This window comes from Struthio camelus, chromosome 28 (genome assembly GCF_040807025.1).
Source record: "Struthio camelus isolate bStrCam1 chromosome 28, bStrCam1.hap1, whole genome shotgun sequence".
NCBI classification, from domain to species: domain Eukaryota; kingdom Metazoa; phylum Chordata; class Aves; order Struthioniformes; family Struthionidae; genus Struthio; species Struthio camelus.
In genome coordinates, this window is record NC_090969.1 from 1,353,488 (window position 1) to 1,372,458 (window position 18,971).

Genomic DNA, 18,971 nt, shown 5'->3' on the forward strand with positions numbered 1-18,971 from the left:
TCTAGTTTCCTCCTAAACTTCAGCTCATTCTGCAGCCTTGAAAAGCATGACAATTAAAGTAGCAGGGCCACAGATGGTCTTGCCAAACATTTTTTCCTCCTAATTAAACAACATTTTCTGAAACAAACCAAACATGCGTGCAAAGTGACAGGCATGAGGGGCACAAGATCATGTTGACAAATGAAAAGCAACTTGCAGAGCTTTAGCCTCCACTGGACTCCACAACAAAAGCAAAGCTGCCAAGCAGGCAGCTGCACATATGAAAGGCTTGGTCCACGTTTCCTCCTAAGGCTCAAGTTCACCACTGATATGCACATTGAACTGAGAGACTGTAAGACCTGCTTAACGAATATCTACCTATAAAGACTATGAGAGATTAGCCATAGGTGTTAGCTTTGGTTTCTTTAAACAACAGATTTGATACAAAGGAAACAACCCAGTCTTCAGAGATTCCTATCGCATCACTGGTTCAGGGAGGCGGTTTCCAGTCGTCAATGCTGTTTAAGAAAATCTCAAAGCTGAAGGCTAAAATACAATTTCTGCTTGCACTGCTACCTTCAGTACGTTAGCCTAGGCAGAATACACTCTTCTTTCGTGCATAAAGCACCTACTGTGGCAATAAGAATCTTGCAGAAGGCTTCAGCAGACAAAAAGGCTCAGCATTTGTTGAATATACAAACAAAACAAAGTTGAGAAACAGCTGGGATGGAGAAGACCAAAAATGCAAACATTGAGTGTTTCGGAGTGGCAGAGCCCAGAAGCTACCACATGACAGTGGCAGAATTCTTTTATGTTCCTCAAGCAATTGCCTGAAGTGAACTGCTGCAATTTCGGCAGAAAGAAGTACATGATCTTTTCCCCCAAGAGAAAGTGCTGATGGTCAATCAATAAACTTTAGCCTTTTTTTTTTGTGGTTGTTCAGTCGCAGTAAATTACAGTAAGTTGTCATGACTGCCTGTCATAATCATTCACCTCTCAAATTGCAAAAGCCAGGCCCATTAGCTTTTAATGGTTAAACATCTCAGCGCATCAGTACTGCGATTATTTGGGGTAAGCATCCGCATATTAATTATTGGACATGCTTTCACTCTCATCCTACAGTTTACAGTTTTATATAATTAACCTACATGGAGTCAAGCCCTACTGCTAAGGATCTTTGAACCAAAAGAAGCAGATGTAAGCAAAGCAAATGAATTCACAGTCAGGTAAAATAAGCTAACAAATTATGCAAATGCTAACGTTTCTCAAAGAAGATATTAAGAGTACAGACCAACTTTGTAGTTAAGCCATTTTGACGAAGTTTAAGCATAATTCTCGAGGGCCTCACACTTCATGATCGATTCAAAGCCTTTGACATGTCAGCTGACAAGGAAGTAGGAAGTGATTTGGGTATGCGAGAGATAAAGACAGCATAAGTAGCGTTGAAATACATAGGCTCCGTTGAGACCCACCAACCAGTTCTGGAATTTTCAGCAATCCCTGGAATTCAGCATGATCCAGCAAACCAGACGCAAAATGCTCTACTGCCCATGACTTCATGGCATCCATGCAACCACCACAATACAACTATTAAGATAGCTAAGAAAATACGTATCAAAACAGAATGCCTTAAAGTTAGCAAATGAAATATCAATGCTCCACCACTCCACAGACATTTCACAGGTTCCCTTTAATGTCAAAGTTATGCAAAATTATTATTCTAATTGAAACCAGTTCCTACCTTGGGTTTGTGGGACATACGGAGCCAGCAGCTTTGCTCTCTTCTTCTCATACCCCTTCTGTGTGATGTCCCCTAAAACCAACAAAAGAAAAGTCAGATTACTGCCCTCACTTTTTAGTTGGGGGTTTGTTTGGTTTTCTTTTCAGTGGCAAGAAAGTTTAACCTGAACATATCAACACACATGGAGAAGAAAACATGAGACCAAATATATGCAAGTACCTTATGAGTTCAAAGTCTCCAAATCACAGAATTTCTGTAACGTCCCTTGGGATTATAGATATGCACTCTACACCATTTAAACGCAGTAATTTGAATCAGCATAGCTATCTAAATGGAATATCAGAGCAATGAAAACCTAAAAAGGGAAACTCAGAGCGCATGAAAATATTCCATAACCTCAAAGCCAACTATGCTAGCAAAATAGAATAATTCCCAAAGAACAAGGCACAGGAAGGAGCAAATTCAGAGTCTTAAACTAATCAAACTGATAACAGCATTTGGCAAATAAAGTAGGCCCACTGCAGGAGGGAAACACTGTTTAGAGCACTGCAGAAAACTGAGCTGACCAGACAAGGACAGACAGAGACAACTTCTAGACTATCGCCCAGCAAGCACACCCTGTGATCCAGAAAAATCAGACTTTTAATCATGCCTGCCTTGATATTCAGTGAAAGTAAGCGTACGGGGGCAAGGTGGGGTGTTTTTTAAAACTTGTTAATAGATGTAATTCCACTGATTGCCAACTAAGAGAATCACTCAGAAGATAGATGTTTGAGTTCCACAGATGCAAAAACTCTAGAGGAGAATAAACATTAGTTTAGAATAAACTAATGAATAAACTTTTTTAGAATAAAGTAAAAAATAAACACTTTTTTTTTTTAAACTAGTCTGTCTGACCTCAGAGATGTACCATCTGCCTGCTGTCTTGTTTTAATTTCTCACATTACATCTGAACCACAAGAAAGACTGAAACCTTGAAGGGATTAAAACAAAAAGCCCTGCAGCATTTCAAACCTTTTCATAGCGTGACCTGCACTTGTAACACCATCCCTCTTGGGGTCAAAAGACTGGAAGTGATCAAATATGTAGCAATAAGAAAACAGAATTATTCAGTAGTACTGACACCTGCTAAAATTGAGACCATATTTGTATTATAGAAGAAACTAGTGATCATATATGGCATGCTTTCTTTGTCAGGAGCCTGATTATTATGAGGCAACAGCATATTAGATATTGAACAGCCCAGCTCATCGTTCTGTTCGTTACTGTACGGCATCTCTTTACCAGAAGCTTTCAGCCTGATCTAGAGGGTCACATCAGAAAGGTGATGAAGAGTTTAGGCTCTCAGCCTCCCAACATAGCCCAGCATCCCTGCTAACATTCCAACTCACTGGCCATTTTGGTTATAAAGGTGGTTTTGCAGTATCAAATGTTTGGAAAAGGAAGGAATCACTTCCTTTACACTGGATAATCAAGTCTCTGAATCATTTAGAACTCCTTGACTAAAAGTCTCAAAGCTGAAAGGGATACTTATGCTGCTTAGGAGAGAGCATGCATTTGCGCACAAAATTTTACCTCACTCCTCTTTTACTGTTTGAGTCAGGCCCCTGCAAGTCTAAACAAATCCAGCAACAGAAAACTAGAATGTCCATGAAGCACTGAAATGCCAGCCAAAGCACTAATTTCAATGCTTGATTGCAATATATAGCTCGGTTAAGTTAATCCGGCTCATAAGAAAGGTATGCTGCCAGTGTAAGAAAACTACCCCTTCAAAAAAGAGCTACACAAAGCATACACTAGAAGGATAGCGTTTTGTTCAAACCAACTGGGTAAGCTACTATAGCCACAAGCTTTTCTGAGATTTCTCTCAGAATAAAATAACTGCAAAGGCAATTTTTGTTCCCCACACTTTCATTTGGGTAGCAAATAGACCAGGGTGACTGCCACTTCAGGAAAAACCAACCTGCACAGAAAAGGGAAGGGTTTTCTCCTTATAAGCCAACCCACAGATTTGTTTGTAGCTTGTTATTTTGTGATTAATTTCTCTGCAAGATTTAATTGGACTCTTGACATTGGTGGTTGCAAACTATATATAATGAAACATCCACCACAGAAAATTGTTGGAATTATTAAGGAATACCAGTACTTTACTAAGGAATACTAGGATGTGAATTCCTGGATGTGATCCTGGGCAATATGCTCTAGGTAACCCTGCTTGAACAGGGAGGTTGGACTAGATGATCTCCAGAGGTCCCATCCAACCTAAACGATTCTGTGATTCTGTGAATACTAGCATTTTCAACTTAAGTACTAGTAGCACCACACTCCACATTATGAACTGGGAAGCAAAGTATTCCTTCTAATCACTTGTTCCATACTAATACCCCAAAAAACAGAACATAACCTTCCTCACAGGAATGCAAGCCCTGCAGTTTGGATTCATAGTTGGAAATCTGAAGTTATGGGAAAACATCACTGAAAAATAAGGTAACTCAGGCCAAAACACCATTTGCAGCCTTAGTTCCGACGTGGTCCAGATCACTTATATTATTGCTCAAAAACTGGATTTTCAGAGCAAACCGAAATGAACTAACGAACCAGTAAAAAAAATAAATTCTAATGCTATTTGACAACAGCAGGAAAATTCCAACTTAGTAAAAGCCAAGCAACAGAAAGAAATAAGGGTGAAAAATTCTGGAGCTTCCCTGCAGCCTGCGTCTTCCCATTGCTGAATTTCCAAATAGACTCTGTAAAAATCAATCACTATTTTGACAAATAGGTTGTCAGTCTGGACCACCTGCCTTACAAGATCAGAAACTGTAACATTTACTTTTAGACTAGCCCTAATGAAGTGAAGCTAGCCAGTAGAGAATGAAAAAGTTACTTACTCTTCAGAATACCAGGAACAACCAGAGGAAAAACTCATTCACCTATCAAGACCATCTCTGCAGAACGCACTTCCATACCTAAAACACAGCTGGAACAAAGAAGTCTGAGACATTTTGCTCACTTCTGTAGAACACAAGTGTCTGCCTGTCCAAAATAAGCTCCTGTAATACTTTCATTGTTCTTTTAAAATTCAACTCATTCTTAATGTTACCCTATCAACAAACGCATAAAGCTATCTTCCGCTGTTGGAAACAGATGCTTTCGGCTGGAGAGAGAAGAGGAAGGCACTGGAGCAATTTTACAGCTTTCTGAAACACTGCTCAAAGAGTCCCAGTAGCATTTTGGCCTCATTTCAGCATGAAGGGGCATGTAACATTTGATAGCATACAAAAAGTTTAGGGGGGAAAAAAAAGAAAAACAATAAAGTTATTTACTCAAGCATAGCCACCAGCACAAGTTAGAAGGTAGAATACAGTTAGCTGAAATGGGAACTCCAGCCAGACATGAGGACTAAGACCGTTAGCAAAAAGCATGTGCGTAAGGCATGGGTGACAGGTGTAAAGTCATCTCAATAAAATTATGATCCAATTACTACAACCATAAGAGTTATGCCTAAATTGACATCACAAGTCTTGGAAGCAAATGTCCTTTTAATATGCTGCACAATAGGAATGAATTTATTGTGTAAAACCTCTTCCCTCTAGTCCTACATAGTCCAGATTTGGTATCCGTTTACTGAGACAGAAACCAAAAGATACACAGACAGAGAAACTTTTCTTTCTCCCTATCTCTTTTCTACCAATCGACAGGAAATGGAAATGGCTAGATCTGAATGTAAATGCGGATTTCCTCACAGAATATCATAAATTACAGCAACAGGAAGAGAACCAAGACAATAGGTCTGCAATCTCAAGAACCATTCCCTCCTACTACATAAACCTGGTAAATTATCAACCCTGCTTCCATAAATTCAATGCTTTGTGACATATGTTGTGCAAAATTCTTCCAGATCGCTAAAAAACCCAGCACCCTAATAACCACATCCCATCTCTGCACAGATGGGAGACACAGCACTACAAAGAAAGCATTTGCAAAGCAAACGAGAGCCAACAGTTTAGCTTCAAAATGGTGCTAGTGTTTGCTCATTCCTGGGAAAGAAGTTACAAACAACAACACTTAACGCTGAGGCATTCTTTTGGCCCTCTCCCAGCTACAACTGTTACTGTTCAGTTGCATTCTACATTTATCTATATCCTGAGCTAGCCATGGTTATGCCTCCACATGCTGAGGCCCTGAAAAGGAAAGGGCATTCTTGTCTAGAAGAAAGCAAAGCTCTAGCTTCTTTTCAGACAAGATCCTCTCACCACAACCAGTCCTAAGACTCCTGTATACTGTGATCTTTCCCAGTTTCTCAGAAGTCATCCTCTCCCCCCCAACACTGACTTTCCCCAATTCACCAAGGCCTGTTTACCTGCTCACTCTAAAGAGCAGTGGTTCCAGGCCCTTTATAATTACAACCACAGACCATCTGCTAAGGTATTTGACAGAAGAGTTCTAGCAAAACTTGCTACAACAAGTTTATAACATTACCAGCCCTGCTTTCATGTGAAGTCCGGCATCTCTTCTTAAAAAAGACAAGCATGCTTTTGAACTAAGCTGAAGGCCGATGCAGCTCAGGTACACGCACTCATTCTTTGCTGACATCCCTGTTACAGTGATGGCAACAACCAGCTCAGGAGCAGGGATGTCTTCAACTTCCAGAGATAACTGGTACGTTAAAAACAGGTCAAAGTGTAAATACAGCCCCCTTCAACCACCATAAGTGTGTTCATCAGCCCCATATACTTCCATTTTCCTTACTGGGCTACACTTCCACTTAGTTTTTTTCCATCCCAACCAACGCAAAATTCTGCTACCACCTTCACCATTACAAAGGTTAACTGCATCATTCTCATCCCAACGCAAGAGAAACTTCCTCCTGCACAGGCTCTTCAGCCGCAGCTCAGAACTTTTCTGCTCATTTGCCCAGCACTCGACGGACTAGCTCCAGGCAGCCTCACAGAACAGGTCCTCCAGCAGTAAAATGGCCGTGGTAGGTAGCGCTTTACCTATGCTGGAAAGAACACCTTTCCCATTACATGTTGTTTGATGCACTGCTTCATTAGTCCCTCCTCTCACTATATATCACAATACTGTTCCCCTCTTTCAGCCTCCACTTACAGATACATTTAATCTCTTCTCTCTTGTACCAGTTTCTTCAAAAGACAATTAAAAAAAAAACACTCTGCTTCACACGACACAGCAGATCCTGCAAATACATAAGAGATGCTCTTCTGTGGAGTCAGAATGGTAAATAAATCTAGACACGTGGCTTGCAGAAACGGTCAAGTTCAATCAAGGACCAAGATTTCTTTCCTCACTTAGAGTGCTTGGACTACAATCCTCACTGCAGACACCTCCATCATAAAATCCAAGAGGCCCTACCTGTTCATGATTAAACAAGTGTATATTTGAGAAACAGGATTGCCTAGAAAAATGCAAAAAAGGCTTACCAGAATATCCTTTTATATGATTCGCCTTTCTTAAGAGAAAGTTAGAATTGATTCTCATAATATAAATCCAATTTGCATTTTCCAACTACTGAGAGGGTAAGAGAAAGGACAAACTCAGCAATGATAAAAAACAAAACAGGGTGGTGTGGGCTTACATGGGGCAGAAGGAAGTCCAGCAAATCACAACTGATCAGCCTAGATGTTACACCTATATTCAAATCATACAACATAGAAGCCTGAAACGTCAGGAGTCTCACCGCCCTGTGACGCCAGGCTGCTTTTTAGCAATTAAGAGTTGATGATCTTTTCTAACAGTGGTGCTCAACCAGTGCAAGGTGGTAACACCAGCTAATCCTGCTACGCTCAGACAATGCTCCTCTTTCAACATCCTTGCTCCCCTTCCCCCCATGGAATGAGAACACTGAATCATTTACTGTCTAACAAAACCATAATTACTACAGTGGAGAAATTAAGGAAAATGATCACGTAGTGCACAGCATCTCCCCAACAAAGCCTCTAAATACTTGACTGTATCAAGTAAAAGATTCAAATTTGAAACGAGTTTGTATGCGTTTTAAAAAAATGTTTGTATACATTAAAAAAAAAAAAACAAAAAACCAGCAACACACAATTCTGATTTTTCTTGCACTTTAACCTAACAGAGAATCCTAGAAATACTTCTGCTGCATCCACTAGCCCCAAAACATGGATAGCTATTCTAACAGAAAATAATGTAATAAGCTTACAATAAAAACAGGAGAATAAATTCTATTATCACCGCTGCATTTGCATTTCAGAGCTCTCGCTTATAAATTATCTTGATGGTTTTGCCTTTGTTCCCCCCCTCCCTTTTCTCCTGCCTGATCTCTAGGTGCATATTACCTGCAAGGTCTCCCTATAGTTCTATTACCTCTAATGCACTCAAAAAATACAAAATAAAGCCTAGTTTTGCACAGCTAGATTTTGTGTTTTCTGTCCTTGGCTAGAATTAGATACCAAATCAGAGATATTGAAAGTCAAAAGCGTAGCTGAAAGTCTAAAATGTTCTTCTGTTATATGCCACATTTACAAAGACTTTTCAAGTCTGTTTGGAAGCGTTAGGTGGCATGTTTGAGAAACACGAAGTAAGGAGGGCATGCTTCCTTTGGCACTCAGACCGTCTCAGCTATGGCCTATGCAGAAATTAGGTATCAAAACAACCAGTTCAGCAATTCAGTAACAAATGTCACTACACTTTTTTTTTTTTTTTTTAAATTAGTTAGGATGTCTTCAATCACAGGCTTCGACAACCCAAAGGACAACATTTAAATCTTTGTTCTGAAGCCACACGTCCAAACAGAGCGGACCTGTTAAATGGCCTTGCAGTCCTAACGCTCTGGCTCTAGCTATAGCGCTAGAACTATGTTGGAAACAAGTTTAGACAATTCCCTCTTTCTGTTTAAGGCCAAATGATGACGCAGCTTCAAAGATTCCCTCCTCCTTCTGTCTGGTGAAGCTGCATATCAGGTTTGAAGACAATACCAAGGTCTTCCAACTATACTGTCTTCTAGAAAAAAAGTCACCGATTTCTTGGAAAAAAAAAGCCTTACTCACTCTATATATCACAAAAAATAGCAAAGAAAAACAAACAGAATAGATTTGTGCTTTGCAGTTTCCCTTTAACAGCACTGTTCTTTTCCCATTAAGAACATGAATAGGGTACTGAAAAAACAGCAAGCCTTACAAAGCTGTATTTGTTAAGCACAAGCATTATACTGCTACAGTTTCAGTACTAAAAGTTTCGCAGACAGATCAGCTCCAGATTAATTTATACACACTACAAGTCTACTTGGCTCCAGCACTGTGGGGACTCTGTTCCACACTTTCAAAAATCTATTCTAAAGGCTTATGGATGTTGCTTTACCAAATTAAACTCTTAATTCCAACAGTTATTATTTCAAAAGAATGCAATTCAAGATTAGATTTTTGTGGCATAGTCTACCCTATACAAACGTTAAATGACAGACTGCCATACTGCAGGGGTCTGTGTCATTTAAGGTCACAACTTGCACTTTATTACAAGTCACTTACTGTGCCGTTAGCTTTTTTAATTTTGCTGCTGTTGTTTTATATTTAAACAATAAATGCAACTACTAGAACTATCCTGAAGAATCTCTTTATCTTACAACAGCATTTCAGAGCTCCAAATGATCCACTGTCCTTGATTCACCCGTCTGGGCCTACGTATTACGGGTAGTAATCTTAGATGCCATATGTGATGCATCACCAAACTGGGTGAGCTAAGGACAGAGCCCAGTTTTCTTTGTGTGTATGTATGGCCAGGGAGTGACCAATGAAAAGGAGGTGCCACCAGATGAATTTCAACTGAAAACCTTCCCTTCCCTTCAAAATAGGAAAAAAAAAAAAAAAAAAAAAAAAAAAAGGTACCCTATTACCATTTCTGCTGAAAATGACATTAGTCTGGGTTAGCAAAATGAGCTCTCAAAGGCTTCACAAGACTGGAATGCTGAAAAATACTTGGCAGCTTACCACCATAAATAAAACTGTCTCCTATAGACGTACTACACTTTTGTTGTTTCTTTGGAGCAGACAGTAAAACTCTAACATACATAAACGCGTGCACGGCTTCTGTAGCATTAGCATGACCCTGGTATTCTCAGCGGTTAACAGTTTCTCTAAAGGACTTCCCCAGGTAAAGTTGCTCAAATGAGTACAGAGTCAAGCTTTAAGCCATACTTCTGGCTCGTTCATACGTAACAACTAAAAAGGCAGAGATACTTCGCCCTTCAGATCCCTACACAGAGGCAAAAGGAGACAGTGCACTTGTATACCAACAACTCAAACCAGTCAATGGAAGGGTAACACCTACCTTTACGTATGTTTACCAAAAGGTTCCAAAAACTAAGAAAACCTTTAAACCGATCACTAAATTCTAAGTTAACTAATAAACTCACTAAATAAACGTTCTGCTTACAACCTCTAACCAACATCTGCAAAATATGATCATTAAAGTCAATTTTATAAGCTATTACATTGCAAAGTGCAGCCAGATGATGTGTTACCCATAAAATCAGCATATAAGCATAAATAGCTTAATTCCATATACAAATAATAACTCTTGCATCTAACACCGCACTGGAAAAAAACTACAACTTTTAAATAGCTGCAATTTGTCATGGGGGAAAAAAGGGGAAAAATGCATTTCCCCTCTGAATATTATGAAGGGCACAAAACCAAAGCTTTGTTACAAAATAGGATTTTACTGAATCTATTCAAGAGATGTGTTTTCACCTATTTTTAAAAAATAGTCAATAAGAAGTATGTGGCTTTGGAGCCCTGTAGGAGCCCTTAATAGTTTATAATACTAACGCTACACCAAAACAACACATTTAAATGAGGAGAAACAGCAAGTACCACATACATATACGCAAGAACTAACAACAACTATACTCTCAGTATGAATAAAGCATCAAGCAAGCCACAAAGTATTAAAAAAAAAAAAAACCCAAAAAAGCACACAGATGAAGCAGTTCTGTCCTGAGAAGGCAGAATCTTTTTTTCTGACCAGTCTCCTGATCATAGGCACTAGCAGGATTTCACAGTTATTTAATCCTTCACACAAAGGCACGGACCTAAGCCCTCCACCACTAGAATCAAACAGATGTTTCCCAGGAAATGACTAAACAGAGTGCAAGAGTAACAACCCTGTGATTCAGCACTTGTTCAGTACCTACATCATTGTCCTCCTCAAGGTAGAAACTGAATTACTAGAACAGTTAGGGTTGATAACCTTCTCCCATGAGCTGTCCTTCCAGCTCAACTACAAAAGATTGCTCATAAGTAAACTCTTTGCCTATTCTAAACAGCATATACTTAGTCTATAGAATAGTCTAGCATGGACAGATGATTTCCCAAGTCAAGCCTATTCTTAACACAGAAAGAAAAACAAAAAAAAAAAAAAGAGGCATCCAAAGGGAACTGTCTTGCTTCAAAATATTTGAGAAGCATGTAGAAAGCCTCCGACAATTAGAAAGTCAAATGATTCCTTCACTTAGGTTTACCATAGCCTGCAGTAAACAACATTCAGTGAAGATCTGGGGCTCTGAAAAACACGGTGATTGATTAAGAGTCAGATGTATGGAGCTTCTACCCCACCCACAGCAATCTGCAACACCAGTTTCCAGTCCAAGGTATTCAGTGAAACCAAGTAGTCTCTGGTATTTAGTTTGGACTAAATCATCCAGGGATCCATCCTCTCAACTCTCCCCCAAAGAAATGTGATCATATTTTTGCAGCCTTCTGTTCAGCAGCTAACACGGCCACAAAAACATTAGGATATTACCATAGTAGGTCTGCCTGGGATGAGATTAAAACAGAAATTATTATGATTTTATCTTGTGTGTAACTCCTATCATTTAACCTTTCAAGGCTTATGAACTGCAATATTTAATAATTCTCTGAAGAATTTTTTTTTTTTAAAACATAAGCCAGCTGCCACAGGTGTTCTTTGCAGGTAATTTTCCTCCTCCAAACCTGACTCCAAGTATATTGTCAGTTTCCAAAAGACCTCTCAATGGTTCTCCAAAACTGAAGGTGGTTTCAGAGGCACACTCACAAGACAAAAGTCACAACGTGGCCTGCTCCAAACTCCTTTTGTGTCTGTATTCCAAATTGTGACACACTTGCAAATTTACAAGCCGATTGCAGCTAACCCAGAATGTAGAAAAGAAGCCTGTGATTAAAAAAATCCTTTATAAGTATTTGATCCTTGACATTCAGAATGTAAACTATTTTTCCCTTACAGCAATGTTCTTTAACTCTATGAGTTACAAAAATAAAGCAAAGAACTCAGTTACTGAAAGAATGCAGGTTACAACTAAGAGCAAGTTAACCCTAACCTAAGAAGAGAGGCTATGAAATTAACTGGTGTCCTGAAAATAAACTCTTGCAAAGTCCCCTGAGAGCAAAACTTGGAACATTAGAATTAAGTTTAATGCAACTCCAAAAGAAAACTCAGGTACCCAGGGACTCCGGAGTAATTGGACCGAAGTGGGCTAAGAGGTGAATTTCATGGTAAACTCACCAGTAAATTTGATTAAAAACTGGGTAACTAACAGCTCAGAGTGAATTTTTTAAAACAGCCTGTGCTTAGCTGCATCTGGTGGCCGTTTCTGGGACAAGGAAACTCCATTGCCTAAACTCGGAAAGCTATGGCACTGTCTAGTGCTGCATATCTTATTTTTTCCTAAAGCTGTTTTGGCAATGAGAAGGGATATGCCTGCTGGTATGGCCATGTAAATGACACTATCAGCATTATGACAATGGCAGAAAAGGAAGGTTGAATTACGTTTGGAAAGGGAATGTAATGTGTTCTGTTTCCATCCTATCGTTATAAATAAGACTTTCTCCCCATCTGATCAGCATTTAGAAAAGTTATTGGTTAAGGGAATTTATTTCTATTTTCCTCATGTAAAGGAAATGACAGCAACACATAGTCACACCGTTCAGAAAAACGGTTTGGATATATAACCTATTTCAGTCCTTCTAGGTCACAACCATACTGTAGCTGAAGTTAGTTTTTGTAATTAAACTCTAGATTCTTGAATAAGATGCGAGAATGGGAGAAAGAAGATGTTAAAATAATTATTCCCCTATCTATTGATCAAATACTGCAAGGGTTTTTCATCATAAAGTATTCAGATATGGAAATGCAACCCCGATCTTCCTTTAAACACAATGCTAGTAGAGCACTAACCCAGTTGGCACATCACACTGCCTTGTAGTACAATAATTACATGCTTCCAGATGGGAAAATGCTATCTGAAATCATAACTGGATGAGCCCGATGGTTATGCATGATGAAACAAAGAAAGCTATCTTGATAAAAGCATTAGTGCTTAAAACAGAGCCAAAACTCAATTCAAAGAACAAATTTTTCTAAAGTAAAGAGGTAAGACATCTATTGCTACATGTTTTCCCTCCTGCCTCCCGCCCTGAACCAAGTGTATGTTCATAAGGATGTCACTCCCGTCTCACGGAAAAGAGCAGCAGAGAAAATGATGGCTGCTTTAGAGAGCAAAATACATTGCTTTCCCCCAGCAAAATCACAATTCTGAAACACAAACCACAGTTATTTTACAGCATTAGTAAGTGCTTACTCTAGAATACTTACCATTAAACAGTATTAGTCACCACAGTAGGATTCCACTACTTAAAATAATACAATTACTAATCTTTTACCTAGCCTCAATTTGATCTGTAAGACTAATGATTTGACTTGCAGAAACTCCCAAATTCCAGAAGCATACCTGACAAAAAGACAGGAGACAGTTGGTGAGCAGCTACTAAACTTTTACTGGATTTTGCTGTTTTATTTCTTCTAAGCCTGACTAGTGGAAACAGAAGCACTGATAGATATCTAAGAGTCAGTTGCACTTTGTCAAATATCCTTAGACCCGCTCTGCACCTGGTAATTTAAAACATCACCAACCCCACCCCAAATACAGTTCTACAAAAACAGACCTATATTTAAGTTACTGGAACACAGCACAATGGAGTGATCCTTGCTGTGTAAAAGCCCAGGAGCCTTTCCAGGCTCCTTTATGCAGGGACCAGACCATCTTTTCTGGATTCAAGAGTACTCTCCATTCAAGTTGTTTACAAGCTTTGGAAACCTGATTTAAATAGAAAGAGCAGAAGAAAAATGAACTGTACAGCATGGCACAGGAAGCAGATTTCAGGCCCTGCACTCAGTACAGGCTGTGTTAAGCTTTCAGTTATGTTTACATCAGCAACCATGGCTTCTTGAGGAATTTCACTGCTAAGGAAACCATGCTGGCACGTCACCAACAAGCCTAAGAAAAGCCATTATTCTGTCAGTTGCAATGTTCTTTACAAGAAAGATCGTGCAAGGAACGACTTCTGTTTGGAGATCTTTCGATATGCGAAAGAAGAGTCAATGTCTGCTTCCAAAGCACTTTCTTAGGACATTGGACACAGCAGGATGTGGTGAGATCCTTGTTATATGAAAGCCTTTAAGCTGTGTGGAAGATCAAAATAATGTGCAAAACATCAGAATCCTCATACCACAGCTTAACAATTCAGCTGCATTTAGCAAATCTACCACATAGCTACTAAGCTTGACTACTTCATACAGATCTCTACCAGCACACCAATTCCCCCTTACTAATTCTGCACACCAATACTTCTTTAAAGAAAATGGTTTACAATTGTTAGTTCAAAGTAGCCCTTCCTGTCTTTAGGTTGAAAAGGCATGTTATTAGCATAAAGAGAAGGAATGGTCGATCTCAATTTACCAGATGGGTTATGCAGGATACTGCAATATTCAGACCAATTATAATAGATATTGCAGTCCTTCCACAGTGGAAGGAGCCTAGCAGATGCATTTTTCTTGCCTTGTATCAGTACATCACCACTGTCATAATATACTGTCACAAAACTGGGAGTAAATATCCCTTCTTGATTGACACAGTGGTCCTTGAACCTACACCAACAGGCTTAAAGAAAGGAAGATCTTATTCAACCAGTTATCTCCAAAAAAACAATTACTACTTGCAGTGAGTTTTCCTGCTATGGCCTCCTTAGGGGTGCAACATCTCCTTTTTCAGTTTAAATGAGCTGAATTCTCAAATGTCTTACTTGTAGAAGGAAGGAAGTGTGGAGAAATCAGTAAAATTATTTAAGGGTACACAGTCAGCAATTTGCCAGAAAGAAAAAGAAGGCAAACAAAACGAACAAAAGAGCTTACAAAAGAAATTGCAGATACAGATGTGATTTAGTTTGTTCAGTCTTCTACAGTAAGAGAGCCTTCCAAGATATTGTATATGCTTATTATAAAATCTGCCACTGTAAACTTGTTAAAAAATGTTTCCGAGATCACATTTTCCAGTCAAGCATTCACATAAGCAAAATCCACAAGAGTAAGTTATCTTGTTGATTTTTTCTTGGTGAAAAACAAAGCAGAAGATAACAATGGAGTAATCACAACAAACAACTCCAAAATACCTTGCCTGAGCATCTTAGCAGTGGGGAATAGACGCTGAATAAAACAAAAAACAGAAGATGACACAAAGCTTTGGACAATCACTGCTTTGTTTACACAACAAATAAATAAAATATCTGCAAAAGTCTACATAGAAAGGCTAAGAAAACATCTCATCCAAGTTCCTGACAATCCTTCCTAGCCCTGGGTCTATCTAGACCGGTGTTTCTGTAAAGCTGCTTTAATATTCCAAATTACTCAGAAAAATCTGACAGCACTTCACTCCTCTTTGAAACATTAGATTCTTCTCATTAGAGCAGGTATCCTCTCAACAGTCCAATGCCCAGTTCTGGTACTGGCTATTCTACATGCAAAAGTAACCTCCCTTCTGGAAAAGCAAAGCTATCACCACGAGACAGATTAGGGCCTAATAATCTCGCTGACAGAAGCCTCCTGAAGCATAAATTGGACAACTCCCAACAAAACGGCCATCACTTTAGCGGACTGCAGAATAGGGACTGGCCCTAACGATACATGCGACACTTGTAATATTAATGAGTCAGCCCTCCAACTACATACAACAGCTGAATATCAATGAAAAAGCAAGCATATTTTACAGCTGGCACCTGGCATATCAGGACAGCAAGCAAATACTGCTTTGCTGGATAAGCAAACACCTAAATGCAATTACTCTCCAAATTGTTTTATTTGATTCTGATGTTTCTACACACTGTTGCTATGAAGGCCAGAGACATTTGATACAGTGGAAATAAATGCACTTTGGTTTATTTATAATAAAAAGGGAAGAAAAAACAAACATATAATGAAACAGCTTTCACCAGGTAAATGAAAAATTCCTGTTAGTAAACTCAGCATTAAAGAATCAAAAGACAAAATTAACTATAAACAAATGCTTTTTAACAACAGATCAACTGACCCAGCAAACACTAGCCATTTGGAAAGTAACATTAACTGGTAAACAAAAACGGCCTCTGCCAGAGGCCAGAATGCTGACTGCATTTCCCTTTTATTGTTTCCATCTTGAATCATGAACACCAGATTTCAGAAAGCTCAAAGTGGGATTCAGTCACAGCTCAGAGGGTTGTCAGCTGAACAGCATAAACCCCTGTACAGGCCTAATCAGGAACTTACCGAGTACAACGCAAAACAACTATGAGCTTGTGTAGTGAAGGCAGCTGCACAGTTAGAGTAAAAAACACAATTTCTAAGCAAGTTCCAAGTGTTTTTCAGACCAAATTCTCTTATGTACTGGAAGGCAACTGATTTAGATCAGATCTGCCCTCATATTCTGCATGCTTCACTTGAACAAATATCTATAATTGGGAAGAGGAAAACACTTACTTCTGATAAGTAAAAGTTTTATGGTATATTTGTGTGCAAGCTGCAATCTCTCCAGGAAAAATGTAATATCATTTATATAAACTTCTAAAAAGCAAAACAGCAGTGTAAATAAATAAGTGCTTTTCACTCCTAACAAAGTGAAAGCGGAACACTTCCCTGACACCAAAACACTCATGTTGGCATTGCTTATTTGCTTGCATGAGAGCAAGACAGGGCTGGAACTGAGCATGAACTGATTTCTGTCATGGCAAAATCACTTCCAGATTCAGAAGCCCAAAATCACTTCCTCACTGTAAGCGTGAAGCAGAATGAGAAAACAACTGCTGGTAGAGTTCATGTCACTAAGGGTTTCTTTGAAACCTGCTGCTCCCCACACAGCTCAGCTGACTGCTGGTCTTCTATTTGTTTTTCACTGGAAAATGCACAGACTGGTATTTACAGGCAAGAAAAGTCTTGTTTGGATTTGATATCATATCTGCTTGGTGAGACCCTAGCTGAAGAGACAGAAAAACTGCTGGATTTATTTTAGGGTTAAGTATCTAGCAAATTTACTTACAGAACAGGATGAGCTTCTTAAAAGTTGTATCAATCGTAAATCAAAATAAATAAAGCCACATACCAGATTGTAAGTTAATCAGAACGCCCTCTCAAGTTGACCTCACGTATACCACCACAGGGAAGAAAGCCTGACAAATCTGCTAAAAGCTTTAAAAGGCCTAAAATTAAATATTAATATTCTAAAAATGATGAAGCCAGCACAAAAACACAACTCCTTTGCCACTCCAGTTCTGTACAGCCCAGAGCTAGAGATGAAAGATTTCTTGCAAACAGGCATACTTCTTTAGTTAAAACATACTAGATGGTATTATGAATAGAACAGGAAAAAAGCAGGCTATAGCTGTACAGGTCGGGAACTGCAGGCTGTTGAAAAAGCAATAAGCAACAAAATATATTCACAGTAAACTAGTAGCAACAGTTAATTGTTATAATGCCAGATAACGAAAAGCACAGCCAAAAGACTCTCAGTACTGGACTGGCCTTACAGTTATGTTTAGCATGATGAGAAAAAAACACAAACAAACCAACCAAATTGTGTTGAAGATAAAATTAGAATCCCTCCCTTCAAAGTCCCACTTTTGATGTCCATTCATATTCAGAACACTCTTCAAGCTAGGTACCTGGAAAGACGAGCACATTTAGAAGAATATATTCAACTCTATTTCAGAATTTTGCTTTGACTTAATCTAACTTCAAGAGGAAAACTTTCCATAAAGGAAAAGGACATCGATAGCAGTACTGTACCATAGTTTGAGGGGTTTTGTTTGTTTGTTTGTTTTTGCTAGTTACGTGTTTCTTTAAGACGCTCCCTTACCTTTCAGTTTGTTAACAGCGAATTATATCCCTATTCCCTCCACTTTAAGAATGCCTAGTTCGTCAGGTCTTAATAACAATCTGGAATGCCTTGACAAAAACTCCCAAGAAAATCTTTTAATTGAGCGGTGACATCAGTTACTTAATTTTAATGAGAATGAGATCATATTTTTATTTCTCATTCTATAATAAATTTAATGCAAAGGTGACCGTGCAGTTTTTCTTAACAATAGCCAATCTCCCTCAAAGGTATAAGCAGCATGACTTTAAATAAGGTACTAATCTTTACTCGTGTATTTCCTATTAGCATTAGCTCTAACAGTATTAGCCTGTTTGTATTTCTAAGCAAAAAATATCTAGCCTTCCTGGATTCCCACGCAAAACAGAATCCCAAGAATGTGAACCCTATGGTTTTTACTGGAAAAAAGCTGAAGTGCTAGCCAAATTCTCTTTAGGTAGGGATAGAGTAAAATTTAAGAATACACAACTGCAAAGTGTCCAGAAAGGGAGGGGAACACCACTTAACAAAAGCATCATCAGAAAAAGCAAGCTAAGAATTGCAGAGGGAATAAAGACAGACTTCTCTTAAAACTACCAGTGGGGACACGGAAGTCTCCGATTCCAACTCACGTTATGCCTGCTGAGAAAACATGAGGGAAGCGACAACTGAATGCAGGGTACAAAGGGTAACTGCAGGTGTTCGGTAAAGCTGCTTTTTCAGCTCCACAACGTGACACTGGCAAAGTTATCTGATGGCCACGGTTTTATTCCATCCTTATTTGGGGTAGTAAAGAAGGCAGGGACTTTCCAGGCCTTTACCTCAAACGTAGTAACTGCAGGAGTTCTACCTCTTCTAAAACCTGGAAACAGTATACTGTGGTCTAGCCATCTGAAGCCTAGCGTCTGAAGACACTGGCTTATTATTCATGTTAGCATCCATGCTCTCTGTGGTCATCAGTGGTTTCAGTATTTCTGCTATAGATGACAACATTAAAAAGTACTTGCATATTAACCATCTGTTGTTATTCCTAACTAAGCCATAATCACTAGATACTAGCAATTTCAAAGAGCACTA

The 18,971-nt window shown here is 38.9% G+C and overlaps 1 protein-coding gene across 4 annotated transcripts in view; it reads right to left on the bottom strand.

Annotated features, from left to right (window-relative positions):
- Positions 1-18,971, bottom strand: part of DIP2B (disco interacting protein 2 homolog B) — a 72,976-nt gene that overhangs the window by 39,722 nt on the left and 14,283 nt on the right. For 3 of the 4 annotated variants that reach the window (XM_068921535.1, XM_068921538.1, XM_068921536.1), the window contains exon 2: positions 1,721-1,792. In XM_068921535.1, the coding sequence (XP_068777636.1) occupies positions 1,721-1,792 (72 nt within the window). Of the gene's footprint in view, positions 1-1,720; positions 1,793-4,608; positions 4,698-18,971 lie in introns of all 4 variants that reach the window. The other variant, XM_068921537.1, reaches the window with a different exon arrangement.